Source organism: Arabidopsis thaliana, chromosome 3 (assembly GCF_000001735.4).
Source record: "Arabidopsis thaliana chromosome 3, partial sequence".
In the NCBI taxonomy this organism is placed as follows: Eukaryota; Viridiplantae; Streptophyta; class Magnoliopsida; order Brassicales; family Brassicaceae; genus Arabidopsis; species Arabidopsis thaliana.
This window is the reverse complement of record NC_003074.8, coordinates 5,629,445-5,646,727: the sequence shown is the minus strand read 5'-3', so window position 1 is coordinate 5,646,727 and position 17,283 is coordinate 5,629,445. Positions and strand designations below refer to the sequence as shown.

At 34.9% G+C, this 17,283-nt stretch overlaps 5 protein-coding genes and 1 non-coding gene across 16 annotated transcripts; 3 read left to right on the top strand and 3 right to left on the bottom strand.

Moving 5' to 3' along the window:
• Nucleotides 1–170: 170 nt before the first annotated feature.
• Nucleotides 171–2,135, bottom strand: RALF23 (rapid alkalinization factor 23). 3 transcript variants are annotated; one of them, NM_001338246.1, is made up of 2 exons: nucleotides 1,542–2,030; nucleotides 183–368 (listed from the first exon to the last, which is right to left on the bottom strand). In NM_001338246.1, the coding sequence occupies exon 1, from the start codon at nucleotides 1,978–1,980 to the stop codon at nucleotides 1,564–1,566; it is 417 nt and encodes a 138-aa protein (NP_001327215.1). In that variant the 5' UTR covers nucleotides 1,981–2,030; the 3' UTR covers nucleotides 183–368; nucleotides 1,542–1,563. The 3 variants fall into 3 exon arrangements, with proteins under 3 accessions (NP_001319570.1, NP_001327215.1, NP_001327214.1); NM_001338247.1 differs by having other exon boundaries at nucleotides 1,554–2,030; NM_001338245.1 differs by having other exon boundaries at nucleotides 171–2,135.
• A 1,818-nt stretch (nucleotides 2,136–3,953) lies between these two features.
• Nucleotides 3,954–7,024, top strand: AT3G16565 (threonyl and alanyl tRNA synthetase second additional domain-containing protein; the record flags this gene model as incomplete). Of its 6 annotated transcripts, none has more annotated exons than NM_001338241.1 (10): nucleotides 3,954–4,136; nucleotides 4,216–4,362; nucleotides 4,474–4,586; nucleotides 4,794–4,892; nucleotides 4,987–5,079; nucleotides 5,180–5,282; nucleotides 5,370–5,444; nucleotides 5,930–6,025; nucleotides 6,138–6,246; nucleotides 6,633–7,024. In NM_001338241.1, exons 1-9 carry the CDS (start codon nucleotides 4,053–4,055, stop codon nucleotides 6,195–6,197), a joined length of 870 nt encoding a protein of 289 aa, NP_001325974.1. In that variant the 5' UTR covers nucleotides 3,954–4,052. The 6 variants fall into 6 exon arrangements, with proteins under 6 accessions (NP_001325974.1, NP_001078163.1, NP_001325976.1 ...); NM_001338243.1 differs by having other exon boundaries at nucleotides 3,959–4,136; nucleotides 5,886–6,025; nucleotides 6,633–6,943; NM_001084694.2 differs by lacking the exon at nucleotides 4,794–4,892.
• A 905-nt stretch (nucleotides 7,025–7,929) lies between these two features.
• AT3G16560 (Protein phosphatase 2C family protein) lies at nucleotides 7,930–11,135 on the top strand. Of its 4 annotated transcripts, none has more exons than NM_112529.3 (4): nucleotides 7,930–8,447; nucleotides 8,999–10,114; nucleotides 10,196–10,460; nucleotides 10,550–11,132. In NM_112529.3, the coding sequence occupies exons 2-4, from the start codon at nucleotides 9,026–9,028 to the stop codon at nucleotides 10,675–10,677; spliced, it is 1,482 nt and encodes a 493-aa protein (NP_566554.1). In that variant the 5' UTR covers nucleotides 7,930–8,447; nucleotides 8,999–9,025; the 3' UTR covers nucleotides 10,678–11,132. The 4 variants fall into 4 exon arrangements, with proteins under 4 accessions (NP_566554.1, NP_001325979.1, NP_001325978.1 ...); NM_001338240.1 differs by lacking the exon at nucleotides 7,930–8,447 and adding an exon at nucleotides 8,858–8,900; NM_001338239.1 differs by having other exon boundaries at nucleotides 8,152–8,447; nucleotides 10,196–11,132.
• Nucleotides 11,136–12,185: 1,050 nt separating this feature from the next.
• AT3G16555 (F-box family protein) lies at nucleotides 12,186–13,302 on the bottom strand (the record flags this gene model as incomplete). The annotated part of the gene is made up of 2 exons (NM_112528.1): nucleotides 12,186–12,923; nucleotides 12,991–13,302. The coding sequence occupies 2 exons, from the start codon at nucleotides 13,300–13,302 to the stop codon at nucleotides 12,186–12,188; spliced, it is 1,050 nt and encodes a 349-aa protein (NP_566553.1).
• A 501-nt stretch (nucleotides 13,303–13,803) lies between these two features.
• On the bottom strand, nucleotides 13,804–13,876 carry AT3G16552. The gene has a single exon. It is a non-coding gene; the product is annotated as a tRNA-Lys (tRNA).
• A 410-nt stretch (nucleotides 13,877–14,286) lies between these two features.
• Nucleotides 14,287–16,808, top strand: DEG12 (protease Do-like protein; the record flags this gene model as incomplete). The annotated part of the gene is made up of 8 exons (NM_112527.2): nucleotides 14,287–14,575; nucleotides 14,657–14,911; nucleotides 15,211–15,406; nucleotides 15,521–15,761; nucleotides 15,863–15,988; nucleotides 16,097–16,243; nucleotides 16,467–16,517; nucleotides 16,614–16,808. 8 exons carry the CDS (start codon nucleotides 14,287–14,289, stop codon nucleotides 16,806–16,808), a joined length of 1,500 nt encoding a protein of 499 aa, NP_566552.2.
• Between the last annotated feature and the right edge of the window lie 475 nt (nucleotides 16,809–17,283).

Genomic DNA, 17,283 nt, shown 5'->3' with positions numbered 1-17,283 from the left:
AACTATGAAATTCTAGAGACATGAATTGATTGATGTTTGATTGGTTTAAAGGATTAAGTTTGTGCTTCTAAGAGATATAAAAACTCATCATGGTTTATTATTTTGAATCGGTTATGTATGTTTGACTAGCATTGGGCCGGTCCGAGTCTACCGCTCGAGATAGCTCACACAAGTCTAGTGGTCCAAAGAGTCGGTTGCTTGATCTATACTCCATTGGAATCACATCGTGTATTTAGCTGATATATGAATAGATGGTAGGTACAGGATTTGCTTATATCCAAATCTATTAATAGTTCACAGATCCCAAAATAACAATAAAAATATCAATGCCAGCTGCAGAAATTTGATGTGACCAATGTGTATTGAATCTGCGAAAAGAAATAAAATTGTAAACAATGCTGTTTGTAAGAGAGAAATTGTATAAGTGTGTGGGAAAGCTAAGTCCGCGTGACAAGGATGCGGAAGATGATGTGCTTGTCGTTTCTTGTTCATATGCACACGATAGAGACTTATTACATCCATATAAAATTATGTATAGATGAGCCTCATTATTGGATCATCAATATTTACATATAATAATTCTGAATGTATAACAATCGGTGAGTGATGGGGAAGTAGTGGTCCAAACTTTTGGTGATTTTAACTTGTTATCTTCTTGTATTGTTGTGTCAAAATGTGACAAGAGGAAGTGTTAGACCCGTTAGATTTTGAGTGCAATAAATCAAAAGTATCTCTAATTGAATTGTTGTTAGTTGTGTGATATTTAATGTCTCAAAAATGGGTCCTTAACCATCTGTTTCTCTTTTAAATTAATGTAACGTTTTTTCTTTTTCTTTGAATTTTTTTTCCTACAGCAACCTTTCAATTTCGTTAATCACGAAGAGCTTATGTGTTTGGCTTATAGGTATGAGTCCCCGTGACAAGAAATTTTCATATAGAAGAAATTGATGGTGTATTAATTCATAGTGTGTGCAAAATGTATCATATAATAATAAAATCAATATTACAGATTATCCCTACACGTGTGGTTGCTCTGCCGAAAGCTGGCTTTAGTTGGCTCCCAACCAAATCCTATTATCGCCTCTTTATTCGCCCTCAATATACAACTTTGGTTTGTACGAAATTATTATTTTATTTAGTTAGTGATCATACTTCTTCATATGGAAACTTATAATTATAGTTTATGAATTAGAAAACCTTATTTTATTTTTCTAGCATCTGGTATTTCTTCGGCACATGCATGCATGATGCATCCATGGACCATAAATACGAAAACAAATCCATTTCATATATATTTACTTCAATAACAAATTCGTTTATGAGTGATGATACTATTAATTATAATGTATTTATTCCATAGTTTTTTTTCTGGTTTATGTAAACAAACTTACATCAATAACAGAGATAAATTCCCAGAAACATTTACATGTGTATGAAACTCTAATAATCCGCAATGAACTTAGAAATATAAACCGGTAACAAAAGAAAAGAGAAATTTCTGAAAAATTATATATCAGAAAAAGAAAAGAAAAAAGAATTACAGTGAGACTGACAGTGATAGATTCATGAGCGCCGGCAGCGAGTGATGGCGCTGCAGCCACGAGAGTAAGGATTGGCCTGAGCGCCACGTCGACAATTGTAGTAAGATGCGCCGCGACGTGAGCACGGAATTGTGTTTCTCCTCAGCGCACCATAGCTGATGTACCTCCTCGTAGCTAATATGCGCCGGTTGATCTCTGAGTCCATCTCGAACTCCTCTCCCATTTCTCCTCCGCCGTAGAATAGATCTCCTCCGTCTCCGAGGGCGGCGGAAACAGAGCACTCGGCAATTGTACCGCGGCACTCTGTTTCGAATGGAGGGAAATCTCCGGCGAATTCGGTGGATTGAGAAGATACGGCGACGGACCAGTTATGAACGGCGAGAATGAGTAGAATCGCGAATATCGCCGCCGCGCCGGAGTTTCTGGAGAGTCCTCTCATTTTCTTCTGTACACTGTAGCTTTAGCTCTCTCTGTGCACGAACTATGAAGAAAGAGATAGAGAGATAAAAGAAAAGGTTTTTAAAAGAGAAGGAGCTTAATGAAATGCCACTGAAAGATGGAAGTAATTACGAATAATACCACTTGGTGTCGTAAAGAGACAGCTTTACAAGTGGCCTTTTGTTAGCTTCAGATCTAAGGATGTTTTAATGCGCCAAGTGTTTTTGATGGAGACATCCACTACTTATTTTTCTTTTTTTTCTTAAAGATTTTGTTGGTCACTTTTACGATATACTAAAATCATATTCACCAACCATCCACACAATTTTACAAATTAGTAAAATTTCTTTTGTTATATAAATGAATAATTTACATTTTGCTAATTTATTTTGGAAAGTATACTGTTTTAAATTGTTATAATTTATTAGAATCGTAAGTAGAAATACAGTGTTCTTTTCTACCAAAAAAAAAATTAATAAAAAGTTCTGTTTATGTTTTTGCTTATGTTTCAAGGTACTACTATACTAACAAGAAATTAAAACGATAGTACAAAGGTAGATAAGACTTAAGAGTAATATAGAACGCATTTACTTTTATTTTGTACAATTATGAGTGGTCTCCTTCCATGATTTGAGACTATTTCAAATGAAAAAAAAAACTACCTATTAAAATGCCAACATATATTAATGAAGGGAGTTTAATGTACATCTCTTGTGTATTGTTCATATTTGTGATTTCCAATTTCATCAAAATGGACATTATAAGTTTGTAACTAATTTATAAAAACCAAAAAGAAAATCAAAATGGACATTATTAAAAACCATATCATGACAGGCATAACGACACAAAGCAACAATTATGAAATGAGAGTGGACACTATTTGGATTATTTTTTTCCTAAGACATGATCCGAAGCGGGTTTGCAATTTGATGGTTTCTAAGTTGTTCTGAATTATTGAATGATGTGTGTGTGTTTTTCATATTGAAATCGTAGGTTCTCCATTACGATGTTTTCGAAGGTTCGAATCCTGAAATTGGAATCGATATTGAGAAAGGGAAAGAAGTTTATATTTAAAAATGTTGATGAATCAAGGCGCCAAGAATCATTTATATGTACATGAAATTTCAACAAATGTTAGTAGCTGATGTGTTGAGTGTAATGGTCTGCTTGAGTGTTCACACAAGGAGGCTGGAAATCTATATCTCAGACCATTGCCTGAAATTTCAGAGATGGTCATTCTACAGTCAAGAAAAAACGCAAGATTGGTTATGTTATTCATGATCTACAATAAAATATATAAATACATTGTAAATTTTGTGAAATTATATTTAAAAAGATCTTAAAAGTTTTAAGTATTATAAAGTCATCTTCTAAAAAAATAAAGAAAATCAATGGTCATATTATTCATGATCTACAATATACAAAAAGAGATATGTAAATCGTTTTTAAAAAAACTATTCTTTAAAAAAGTAATATATAATTTGTATAGCATATGTTGAAGAAAATTTTATTAGCTAAATGTTCAAAAAAAATAACTCATTTTCTTAAGACATTTTATTTGGATTTATATGCGAAGGTTTTATAGTTTTTAAATCGTTGCAATTTTAGGTTTTTAGGTGTGACTACAAAATTTTAGGTTCACACCGATTTACTCGTTTCCTTCTTATGAATACTAAGATTTGGAGTATAAATTTCAATGACTCTTCAAAATACAAGATACAAGTAATTTATTATTTATACAACAATTTTGTTCTCAACCAAAGATATTAAATCTACTGAAATTTAGTAATGAAAAATATAAAAGTAATACCCTTTTTGTCCAGTACAGAGAAAAAGAAAGTCCAAATAGACTATTAAAACGGGCCCCCTATTAAAACTCAAAAAAAAAGAAATATAATATTTGAAAGGCCCAAACAATCAAGGCCCAACAATAAATGGCAAGACGTAAAATATCTGGAGAAGCGGCTTTTAGTCAACTTGACAAATACACGTAGAAACGTAAAAGTTTTGAATAGTTTGGTACTTTAGTGTTGACTGTTGACCGCGACGAATCCGTCGGAAACCGGAATCACCATGGATTTTCCTCCGACGAAGCTTGATTATCATGTAGACATGTTCAATCTTCAGTCTCATTCCAGATTTCTCTCCTTATTTAAGGTCCCGTCTTCATAGTAACCATTCTCGAAGCTCCTTTTTAACAGTTCTCAATGCTTGAATCCTTCACTCTCTGATTCAGGCGCAAGATGGACGCATAGCTCTAATACTAGAATCAACGGTGTTTCATCCACAAGGTGGTGGCCAGCCGTCAGACACCGGTTTAATTGTTTTCTCCGGTTCGGATTTGAAATTTTCCGTTCAAGATGTTCGATCGAAAGACGGAATTGTATATTTGAATCTCTATCCTGATCTTTTCCCGTTGAGTGATTAGTGCAGATGGATTCTAGAATGTTCGAAATTTTGAATGGTGTGTGTGTTTTCGCTTTTGAAATCGTAGGTTCTCCATTACGGAGTTTTCGAAGGTTCGAATCCTGAAAGTGGAATTGATAGTGAGAAAGGGAAAGAAGTTTACTTAACTGTTGATGAATCAAGGCGTAAACTCAATTCCAGGCAAGTAACTGTTGATTGAATTTGATTACAACGAGAGGGAAGCTAGATGAATGATTGTAGTTTTGAATGAAATGTCAAATGTTGGATTCATTCTTATTATGTTATCAGAAACACTTTTTTTCTCTGCACATAGGGTATAGATACTTCAAATTTTAAGTGAATCTGTTCCTTTTTTGTGTTAATTATTGTAAAGTACGAGTGATGCAGTTTTGTAATCTGCTGGTGGAATTCTTCAGAATTCAGATATAGGCTGTTGAAGATTGTTCTCATTGTTATGCATGGCATGGTTGGAACAAAATTTCAGACGTATGGTTCTGAGTTGTGCAGTTTTTAGTTTTTACGTTGCTATCGTAGTTTGTGCCTGGACTTTATCTTGAAGTTAATATTTGTTCATCATCAGGTTGCACTCAGCTGGACACTTGCTAGATATGTGTATGCAGAAAGTTGGGTTAGGACATTTGGAGCCTGGAAAAGGGTACCATTTTCCTGACGGGTAAGAGTCTCATTAAAGGGGTTTTTCATCTGCTTGCTTCTTTGCAACTTTCGTTAAAAATAGTGATATATAAAAACTGATCAACTACAATGTGATTCAGTCCTTTTGTGGAATACAAAGGAAGCGTCCCACAGGAGGAGTTTCAGGTGAAGCAGAAAGAGTTGGAGGCAGAAGCTAACGAACTGATATCCAAAGGAGGAAAGGTAAGTCCTCATAGTCTCTTTACCATTGTTGGATTTCTTCGATTTTTTGTTATTCTTCTTAATAGTGATTCTTATACCCTGTATAAGGTTTATGCTGCTATATTGCCCTATGAAGAGGCATCTGTGCTCTGTGGTGGCAGTCTTCCTGATTATATTTCCAAGGTATTTGCAAATAGAAACTCTTTCCTTGATTTCTAATGATTTTTCTTCCATTGCTCATAAACCTCAAGTCAGCTTACAGAGTTATAATTTTCATAGACATATCCTTAAATGACGGTAGTTCTTGTAGAAGCAGCAGTGTTGATCTTTAGTTATATCAGAAATTTGCTGTCAATTCACATTGAGGCAGTGGCTTTTCTTTAAGTGATGTAATTATATTTGGCTTTGTTAAGTAAATTGTAACCATTGCTAGATAAACCATTTTCTGTATCAATTCCTGCTCTGTCTAAATAGTTATATATCATCTATTTGGTATCTATGTTAGTGAAAATTTTGGAAGCACCTTAGTTACTTACCATAATGCAGTGTCTGGTTAATAGTCAGTTAAGCAATAAAAAATGGATAGCAAAGCGCATGTCTCTGAGCCATTTCACTTGCCAACAGTTACGTTCCACCATAGGATGTCTCTGAGCCATTCACCCTTGCAGGGCAGCACTCCCCGGATCATAAAATTAGGTGACAGCCCCGGGTGTCCATGTGGTGGAACCCATGTCTCCAATTTATCCGATATCATAAGCATGAAGGTACACAACCATTATACCAGTCTCAAGTAGAAATTTTTTCTTTTTATAGTTTCCTACTTTTGTTTTCTTAAATTACATTTTTCTGGGTACACTTCCCTTGTTGTTTTTCAAGATCACACAGATGAGAACAAAGAAAGGAATGACGAAAGTTTTCTACACCATTGCATCTTGAAACTCTTATGGGTTCCAGTTTCTATACGGTAGATATACAATAAGTCAAGGTAATCCTCATCACTCACTTCGTGTTGATACCGTTATTTCATAACGATATATATAAGTAGTCCCATTAGTTCTTAGTCTTAAACCGCCGTAGTTTTTACTGTCAGTCCCTGAACAATCCTTGGTTATAATTAGTCCCTCGTCTATACATAGTACTGTCTCGATAAGATGTCCGCAAAGAAAATAATCCCAGGTTATGTGATTTAAGAGACTTAGGAGCTTTCATTAGATACACATAACACAACAGCTTGCAGAAATTGTGTAATGATTATTGAAAAATCGCGGTGATAAAGACAAACCGAGATCTATCCTATTCATTGTAAACTGCCAAAAACCGGTACGTAAGCTAAATGGAAATTATAGAATTGTCATCAAATGTCATTTTCAGGAAGGGAATGATAGTGAGGACGACTGTTTTCATCAGTTGGCTTCAACAGCAAGCAGCTTCTCCTGTGCCTCAACAGCCACAAATCAGTATTTGTGGGTATTTATCAATCTCTTAAACGACTCTCTCTATTATTGATAAGTCGTATATGATATATGATATTGATGTGATATTTTCTTCCACTCAGCCTCTTAATTAGTATTAATATATTGACTCTTGGTATTGTAGAATCGTACCGGTCATTTGGTCCTAGATTTTTATTCATGCATCGGTTTGATTTACTTAGTATACTTACTAATTAACCTTAGGTAGGCAAAAACATTCATGTATGCGATCAACGGTTTTAAAAACGTAAATTTTGTTTTTCCAAACCGAATCAATCGGTGAGTTTTTGATGAATAACACCGGTTAAGGCTGTACCGGTCACGGTTTATGGGACCTTCTGAATATGCAAAAAATCGAAATTGATTTTTTCAGGTGTGAAAGCTATAAGCTAGATTATTAGCTCAATTCACCAAGTCAATATTCGAGATAAAAAAAAATGGTACAAAACTATAGACGTTTTTCATTGCGTCTTTAGCTATTGTTTAATACTTTTCGTGTTGCTTCTTGATATGATTTAACAACTTTCGATTATTAAACTCTATAATATATGGTGAGAGATGCAAAATGTTAGATCTGCTCCCTTCTTTAACGTCATGCAACCTAACTCTTAAACATTCTCGATTTTTTGCTTACAGCTTAAATTATTTATTTGTATCTACTTATTAATTTACTTCCTCACGTCTCTGTTTGCGGCAACTATGATGGTACGCTACGTCGACATCTAGTACTAGCCTAGTACTCAAAAGATCAGATTTTGTAAAACGTCACCATGTATTTTTGGGTTATTTTATCCTGTTGTCCGTAAAAAATAAATTGCATAGTAAATTACCACTCTGAATTCGATCAGAAGATATTACACGATTACATCTATCACAAATAAATCATATTATTTCTGAAAAAGATTCATAGTGAAGATATGGGTAAATTTAATGTTCCTTGTAAGCCCTTCTTGCCAAATTATAATCGTATTATATTGGTTCTTTGAGCAGTCCAAGAAAATAATAGAGCTAGAGATGAATAAAATATAACATTACCGGTAGAGATCTGAGGATGACATCATCAGGATAAAATGTCAACTACACACACTTATTGCCTTGAATTGTTGACCCTATCTTCGTTTTTCACTTTCGTCGATAGATTTTTCTATTTACTCGTTTAATTAAATATCTTGTTGATCATTTCTTTCTGACGAGTTATGAATTTTTGCTCTGTAGATAGACATTTTTTCTTCTACTTATGCAACACCACCCAAAACAAAAGATTCTAATTTTTCTACCAAAAATATCTGAAAGTATCTTAGCAAGAAAATTTCAGAATACCCAAATTGACCTCTGTAGTTTCAACCAAGATACTAATAAAAAAACTAAGCATTATCATTGTTTTTGGTAAAAAATTTAAAAGATGTACAAAAAAAGAAGAAGCTGAAAAAGCAACGAATCAAAAACGAAAAAGACAGAGAGAAGAAAAGTGTGAAAAAACATTATAAAGGAGAGGGCTTTCGATTATATAATAAACACTACCAAAATTAGCAAACAAAAAACATTCACTCGTTAACTCTTCTCCTCCATCCAATTTCACTTTCTCTCACTCATTTTTATTCGTCGTCGTCGTCTCCTCTGATTTGTTCTTTTTTCTCTAAATTCGCTTCGCTTCTTCTCAGTTCTACGAATCTTCGATTCTCTTTGGTTTTCTCCATCCCCGTATACGTTTAAGGTAAACCCATTTCTCTCATCATCAATAACATCCCCAATGTCTCGTTCCGATAATCTGTTTTATTTAATCTTTTCAATTTGGTTTGCGAGTTTTGATTTATCTTATCAATGGAATTTTTGATATATCCATATATTGTTGTAATCCATATAGATATGAACACATGTCACGGTGAATACTTTGATGATACCAAATCTATAAGTTTCTCTGTGTTTTCTGGGTTTTTAGTTAGTTTATCTCTGTATAAACATTCTATCTGAAACATTTCCCAACAACTTCTGTGGTCTGCATTTAATGGCCTCCTATGAAAAATATCATTTTTTTCTTAACTCTCACGTTTAACTTATGTAACTGTTCGTTACCTTGGCCCCATCTATCTTCACTTTCGATATGTGCTTAGACTCTCACCACGTATTTTGTCTCTAAGGTCATTAAAGCAGCTAACTTTTTTGAAGTGTGAGGTTTTTGTATTAGTCTTAAGATTTCATTAGGATTGTTCAAGTTAAAAAAAGGACTAAACTTTATGGTTTTGTTGTGGATTTTTGTTGTTTCAGAACATTGCAAGAAAGTGAAGAAAAAAAATGCAGGAAGGGACTGATCCGTATGGTGAGATTGAGATAAGTTTTGGTTATCAATGCAATAATAAGAAGATAGGAATCCCTGAAGATAAAATTGCTGATGGTCGTGAGGTTCTTGGTGGGTTTAGGCTACAAAAGACTAGCAGTTTCTCTTGTTTATCAGGAGCTGCTTTAAGTGGAAACCCCACTTTAGCCAATACTAATATCTGCAATGGAGTCATTGGTTCTGAGATATTGCCGTCTCTGGATTCTCCGAAATCTTTCAGGAAAGTTCCGTCTTCGCCTGCGCTTTCGAAGCTTGATATACTCTCTCCTTCTCTCCATGGAAGTATGGTGAGTCTAAGCTGCAGCTCGTCTACTAGTCCGAGTCCTCCTGAGCCTGAATCTTGTTACTTGACGTCAATGAGTTCTCCTTCTTCTGTTAATGAAGGGTTTCTTCTCTCTGCTATGGAAGTTCAAGTTGCGGGTGGTGCTGCAGGGGAAGATAGAGTTCAAGCTGTTTGCTCTGAGGAGAATGGTTGGTTGTTTTGCGCTATCTATGATGGATTCAACGGAAGAGATGCTGCTGATTTCTTGGCATGTACTTTATATGAGTCCATTGTGTTTCATCTTCAGTTGCTTGATCGTCAAATGAAGCAAACAAAGTCCGATGATGATGGCGAAAAGTTGGAATTGTTATCAAATATAAGTAATGTAGATTACTCTTCCACTGATTTGTTCAGGCAAGGAGTACTAGATTGCTTGAACCGTGCGCTTTTTCAGGCGGAAACCGATTTCCTAAGGATGGTTGAGCAAGAAATGGAAGAAAGACCGGATTTAGTATCCGTTGGATCTTGTGTTTTGGTCACTCTCCTGGTTGGGAAGGATCTATACGTCCTTAATCTTGGTGATAGCAGAGCTGTTCTAGCGACCTACAATGGTAATAAGAAGCTGCAAGCTGTTCAGCTCACAGAGGATCATACAGTTGATAACGAAGTCGAAGAAGCTAGACTCTTAAGTGAGCATCTTGATGATCCTAAGATCGTTATTGGTGGGAAAATCAAAGGAAAGCTTAAAGTTACTCGTGCTCTCGGAGTTGGTTACTTGAAGAAGGTATTAGTATTATTCTTTTAAGTTATGAGTTTTATACTTGAAAGAAAAAGTATCAAGTAGCTCTTCTCTATTAACTTGCAGGAGAAACTAAATGATGCACTCATGGGGATCCTCCGCGTTCGTAACCTTTTGAGCCCGCCTTATGTTTCAGTGGAACCATCGATGAGAGTTCACAAGATAACGGAATCAGATCACTTTGTTATAGTTGCAAGCGATGGTTTGTTTGATTTCTTCAGCAACGAGGAAGCGATTGGGCTCGTCCATTCCTTCGTTTCTAGTAATCCTTCTGGTGATCCAGCAAAGTTTCTGCTTGAACGTCTTGTAGCTAAAGCTGCTGCTCGTGCTGGTAAGATGCTTTTTTGTTAATGTTTACTTCACAAAATGTGTGCAGACTTCATGATCTACTATATGACAAAAGAAAACACTTTGATGTAGGCTTTACCTTGGAAGAATTGACGAATGTTCCGGCTGGTAGGAGAAGGAGATATCATGACGATGTGACTATAATGGTAATCACTCTAGGTACCGATCAACGTACCTCAAAAGCTTCTACGTTCGTGTGATTTTGATGATGATGGCGACAAATGTTGGATTGGTAAAATTGTAATTAGTCTCACTGATCTTCTTTTAGACTTTGGAACTGATCATCAGTTTTTCAATTCTTTGGAACTGGTATAATATTATTTCATGTATAGTCCGTATATATATATCATTGTAGTAGTCTTAGTTGCGAGCCTAGAATTCATCAGTTTGTCTCAGCCTGAGTCATATGTTCTGTTTTTTATTTTTTTGGGCTTTTGGGTGTTTACTTGGTTTGGTTTATTACCTTGGATTTTAAGTTCTAACATAGACTGAATCGGTTTTGTCAATGGGCTAACTACTAGTGAAATAATGTGGGTGGCCTACGATGATCTTTAATCATGTGACACACTATAAGCACCTTATTGTTCACAACTTTATATGTCTTACGTATATTTGTAAAATTGACTCAATGGTTACAAACATTTTGGTTAGTTCGAAGTGAAAGTGTGTTGATCATCAATGTTTGAGATAGTAAGTCTATATATTATCATCTTACAATGGTAATAAACCTAAGAAAACAGAGACATGAACAAGATTCAAGAAAATCCGATAAAATTATTAGGCTTGCAATATGAACCTAAAGGAACGGGATAAAATTGGGAGGATAAGCACAGTAACAACACCGGGAAAACAAAAACCCAGTCAATTTGAATCTTCTTGAACAAATCTCCCCTCAAAAATATAGATGCAAGCCGTTCGACTTTCATCGTCACCACAACACATAATTAGGGTGGTCTTGTCATAGATAAAGTAACTAATGCCACAAAATTTTGGCAAGTTACTTGATGGAAAAGTCAACAAGCTAATCCACACAACTTCCTCTCCATACATCAAAATAAGACATAAAAATTTAAGGACTAATATGATAGAATAATATATTAGTAAGAGTATCTGTAAGACATAAATATTTGTAAGGACCAAAATGAATAAAAAATGAAACCTCAAATTTTAAGGTTTTGAGGTTGCCTTTGGAGAACAAGAAACCTCAAATTAAATATGAAGATTTGATTTTGCCTTTGGAGATGCTCTTACGAGAAGAGAAATAACTATGTATTATTATATTTCATACTCCATTAGAAAGACAAAATTTTGTTATCATGATTATTGAATCAAAGGATTTTAATTGATTTTAGATTTAATAGTAAAAAAAGAAGCAAATAAGGAATTTATGATATAAGGGAATTATTAACATTATCATTTCTGTGTATTTATTTTTAAGAAATGTTAAATAATTAGTAATGAAGAGTTTTTTATTTTTAAGAAATCTAAAAAGTTTAATAAGAACCCTTCATAACTAATTCCACACATCTTAAAATGTAAAACGTAATGGGGAATACGTCGAATTAATCCTCTCAGAATTTCTTGGATTGTAAGTTGTAACATAGACTGAACAGGTTTTGTCAATTGGTTTAAACTAGTAGTGAAATAAATGTTGAATTGAGAGCTTAATGTGAAACACTAAAAAGCATCTTATTATTATTCAGAACTTTTACATTAAAGGAAGAGGGATAAAATTGGGAGCATAAACACAGTGATAACAAAAGAAAGCAGAGGAATCAATTTCAAACTTCTTGAACAAATCCCCCCTGATGATATAGATGCAAGCCGCTGAAGTGTTCTCGTCTTCACAATAAATGATTAAGGTGGTCTTGTCATAGATGAAGTAACTAATGCCATAACACACAATAAATAAGTTTGGCAAGTTATTTGGTGGCAAAGTCAACAAGCTAATCCACACAACTTCGTCTGATCCATTGTTGTTACTAGAATCAATCTTCTTCTTCGTAACCCAAATCTCAATCGTCCTTGTCTTACAACATTGATTTAACAAGGATAACCTATCTCCCTTGAAAACTTGGAGGGCAAGTAAATCGCATTTATCAAACTTCCGACACGGAAGGAGACAAAAGGGTTTGACTATCTCCCTCGAGAAATCAAAGCATAGGATGCGAAAGTCATCAAAAGAAAGCCAATAGAGATTTCCGTTCAAGCACACACTGTATCGTTGAACATCGCTTATGAACCAGACCTTGTTAGAAGTATCAATAAACTTGAACGCATGAGAGGCACACTCGTAGATCGCAACTCTCTGGTAGCATGCGTTCGAGCTCTCTTCACGGCGACACTCTAAATACTCCAAGATTTTGTAAACCTTCTCAGGCCTAGTATTATCGTATCCTACGCCACATACATTGAAACCTTTATTCTCGTACTCGATCCATTTAATCTGTTTCAACCACGGATTCCAAAAAGCTGTTCCCTTGGGACTAATCCAAGAGTTACAAAACAAGAACCCATCGGCCATCGCAAGCAGTGATGGTTAAGTAAGCAAATTTCCATTCACGGTAAGGGATACCAGAGGAGTCTAGCACATGTAACTTAATCGTTGGATCAACGCCGTCGAGACCGATGATCTCTATCGAATAAATCTTGGAATCGGTAATGAAGATGAACTGAGGACGAGCACGAGCGAACTGGTCCTTGTTGAAACTTTTAACATCAAAAAGAGCATTCCATCGTTTGCAAACCGATCTGAATTGAACAAGAGATCGAGGTGGAAGCCGAGACAGTATATCTTCCTCCAGCTCCCATGGAAGCAGAACCATTAGCTCTGTATTTTTTTGGTTTTTTTTTTTGTGTGGGGGGGGGGGGGGAGTCAACGAGATCTTCTCTTTGTCGTTGTAGTAGCTTAGGAGAAGAGAAACAACTATTATTTTATTTTATACTCCATTAGAAAAGTGACACAATTTTGTTATCATGATTATTGGATCAAATGATTTTAATTAATTTCAGATTATATAGTTAAAGAATAAGCAAATAGTGATTTTAATAGAGGGACAATTGGTCAGAAAATCTTTATCATTATCATTTCTGTGTTTTATTTTTAAGAAGCCCGAAACTTTTTAGAGTTCTAAAAAAACTTTAATAACTCTTTTAGGACTAATAAGAACCCATCATAACTTGGTTTGAAGCCATCTCCTCTGTTTTGGATACGTTAAAGTTTGTTGTTGGCTCTGTTTTGATTTATTTATTTAAGTTTCTCCACTAGCTACTCATTTGAAACATACGATTATTGCCAAAAATAAGAGAACTGCCAAAAATTAATGCGCCCACCGTGGGGTTCGAACCCACGACCACAAGGTTAAGAGCCTTGCGCTCTACCAACTGAGCTAGACGGGCTTAGATGTTTGAATTTATACTTGTAAATACCTAAATTCAACAGACATTCCTGTGTTTATTCAAGACCACATCCTTCAAGTTCAATGGTTTTTTCTTTTCTTTAACTTGAACTATTTTGTGTTCCATTTTTTAATAAAGACATTGTAATACCATTACCATTGTATTTAACATCTTTAACAGTACTACCAACATTTTTGTTAGCTATAAACTTTATAGAATATGTATAAATATTCTTTCAGTTCAAAGAAAGTTCCTTGGAAAGAAAAAGGAAATCAATTTTCTCTAGTTATTTACTCTAATTATAGATGAAGGCAAGTTTTCATGCAAAAATGGAAAATAATTAAAAGGAAAAAGGGCAATTTATTATAAACACAAACAGGTTCGAGTTTTCACTAAGATGAATTATCAATATGCTTTTCCGGTCGTGTGTTGGTATGGTGTCCCGGTACTCGAGAGCTCTACTCCCGACGATAACAATCTCTAGCCGGATCGCTACTATTGTTCTTCCGTTTGCATTAACTCGCGGAAGAAAGATCCATACCATGTCGAAGGATGAGGAATGGTGGAAGAAAATAAGAAAAAGTCCTCCCGTTGATGAATTGATGTTGGAGTCGGTGGTAGAGGTCTTCACTGACTCTACCAAGTATAGCAAAGTCAAACCTTGGCAGACTCTTAACCAAGAATCATATGGGGGCTCTGGTATGTGACTGCTTATCTCAAAGCTCACATCAAGGTTGTTTTTTTGTATGCGTTACTTTGGCTTTAAATTGATGTTTTTAGGATTTGCAATCGCGGGAAAGAAAATTCTTACGAACGCTCATGTGGTGGAGGGGATGAATGATCACATATTCGTGCACGTCAAAAGACATGGCTCTCAAGTCAAATACAAAGCAAAAGTTCAAAAGATTGCACATGAGTGTGATTTGGCCATCTTGGAGATCGATAGCGACGAGTTTTGGAAGGGTATGAATCCCTTGGAGTTCGGAGACATACCGCCTCTCAATGAAATTGTATATGTTGTTGGTTATCCAAAAGGTATTTATTCTTGACAATGTTTCAAACTGTCATATGAGTATAAAGCATGGTAATGGAAGAGAGATAGATGTCTGCCCTAGTTTCCTATAAATATGGTCTTATAATTCATATTACAATATACCAAGAAACTATGTTAAAAATATGAAACTTTTATTCTGCTTTGGTTACTAGCGAGAATTAATGTGATCTCCAAGAAATCATCATGCTTGCAAGTCATGTTTATTTAAATTACGGAATTTTTTTTGCTGATAATTAATGAAACTAGCTCTTATTATGCTTCCATAATTTGCTCAATGTAGCTGGTGAAACAATATGCGTTACAAAAGGTGTTGTAACTGGAGTTAAAACTGGAAATTACCTTCGAAGTTCCACTAAACTACTGACAATACATATTGACGCAACTACCTACGGTGGAAATAGTGGTGGCCCGGTTATTACAGGAGACAAAGTCCTTGGTGTACTATTTCAAATTCTTGGAGATAAGAAAAGTACAGGGTAAGTTGAAACTGTAAATCATTGATATAGTTTTGCTTACATTTGTGATCAAGAGGTACAACCTTCACTTTTGCCTGACGTTTTGTTCTCTCTCTCTTTGGTTTTCACATGCAGTGTTGTAATCCCAACCCCAATAATTAGACATTTCATAACTGGTGCAGAAGAAAGCTCCCACAACGCTGTTTTTGGCTCACTAGTTTTATCATGTCAGTCAATGAAAAATGCTCAAATTCGTAATCATTTTAAGATGAGCCCTGAAACGACAGGAATTCTTATAAACAAAATAAACTCATCGTCGGGGGCTCACAAAATTCTGAGAAAAGATGACATCATTCTCGCAATTGATGGTGTTCCAGTAGGAAATGATAAAACATGTAATATAAACTATATATTTTTTTTACATCGCTTAATGTATTTTTCCATGTTTACTATTAAGTGTGACTATGTTTGATGCAGGTCCTTTCCGAAATGAGACGAATAAGTTTCAATCATTTTATTTCTATGAAGAAACCAGATGAAAATATCTTAGTAAAGGTTCTAAGGAAGGGGAAAGAGCATGAGTACAATATCAGTTTAAAGCCGGTAAGTCCTCATTTGTAATGAAAATTTTATGACTCCTTTCCAACCTGTTGGCTATATAACTATATTAGTTCGCATCTTGTTTGAACTATGTTATTTTACTGTTGTCAGGTGAAACCACACATTCAAGTGCAACAATATTATAACCTTCCAAGTTATTACATATTCGGTGGTTTTGTTTTTGTGCCTCTCACTAAATCGTACATTGATGATAAGTACTACAAAATTACCGATGAACAACATGTCATAATCTCTCAGGTTTGCTTTTCTTTGTTCACAATACTAAATCCTCTTTTAAGCTCAGTTCTAAGCTGAATATTAGTTTATTGTAAAGAATGATGATAATTATTTGAGCTACTATAAGATATTTGTTTGCTAGTAGTAGTTCTTTTCCGTCCCTTGATTTTGTCAACAATGAGACTAAGAGCATGTAAACTATTTCTAATCCAAAACAAATAATATTTCCCTTTTTATGTTTTAGGTAATGCCAGATGACATTAACAAAGGATACAGTAATTTCAAAGATTTACAGGTAATTTATTTATGAGACTTCTTGGATGAATCCCAAACACCAATCATTTCTTAATTTGTCTTTCGCTAAAAGAAAATATATTTGTGGTGGGAACAGGTGGAAAAAGTAAACGGAGTGAAAGTAAAGAATTTGAAACACTTACGTGAACTAATAGAGGGATGTTTTAGCAAAGATCTGAGGCTGGACTTGGAGAATGACAAAGTGATGGTACTCAACTATGAATCTGCTAAAAAGGCAACATTTGAGATCTTGGAACGTCACAATATAAAATCGGCTTGGGCCAGCGAGTAGTCTCCCTCCGCAACTTGATTATCCGATCAAAGATAATAGGATTGACCGTCTGCCTTGGAGTTGTCTTCCTTTGCTGCTTTGTCCGAAGGTACGCTCAAAGATACTAGGATTGTTTATGGCCTGTCCAAGGTTAAAAGCAATACAACAAGATTTTTAAAAAGGTTGGGATTCAACTTAATCTGAAGAATCGTTTGCTTTTGTATAAAAACTGAATAAAACGAATTGACTTGGGACGAATATATAGTTTATCTGTCTCTAGTGGAGCACGCTAATAATCTTTAAGTAAAAAATCATGTTGTGGTTTCCTCTAGGGGTTTTTGATTAATTCAATGCCCTATCTAAGCAAACAATGAAAGAATGTAAGACATTTCGAAATTTGAACACGATTTAGAGCACCACCAACAGTGTCTTTCTATTCTCACAATATAAGAAAAGAAAAATAATTCAAAGTTAGAGATACCGGAGAGAAGCTCTA

Coding starts and splice junctions, on each gene's coding strand:
- AT3G16560 (NM_001338238.1), top strand. CDS start 9,026: ATGCAGGAAGGGACTGATCCGTATGGTGAGATTGAGATAAGTTTTGGT. Junction 10,115..10,195: donor GAGTTGGTTACTTGAAGAAG/GTATTAGTATTA, acceptor ATTAACTTGCAG/GAGAAACTAAATGATGCACT. Junction 10,461..10,549: donor TAAAGCTGCTGCTCGTGCTG/GTAAGATGCTTT, acceptor ACTTTGATGTAG/GCTTTACCTTGGAAGAATTG.
- RALF23 (NM_001338245.1), bottom strand. CDS start 1,980: ATGAGAGGACTCTCCAGAAACTCCGGCGCGGCGGCGATATTCGCGATT.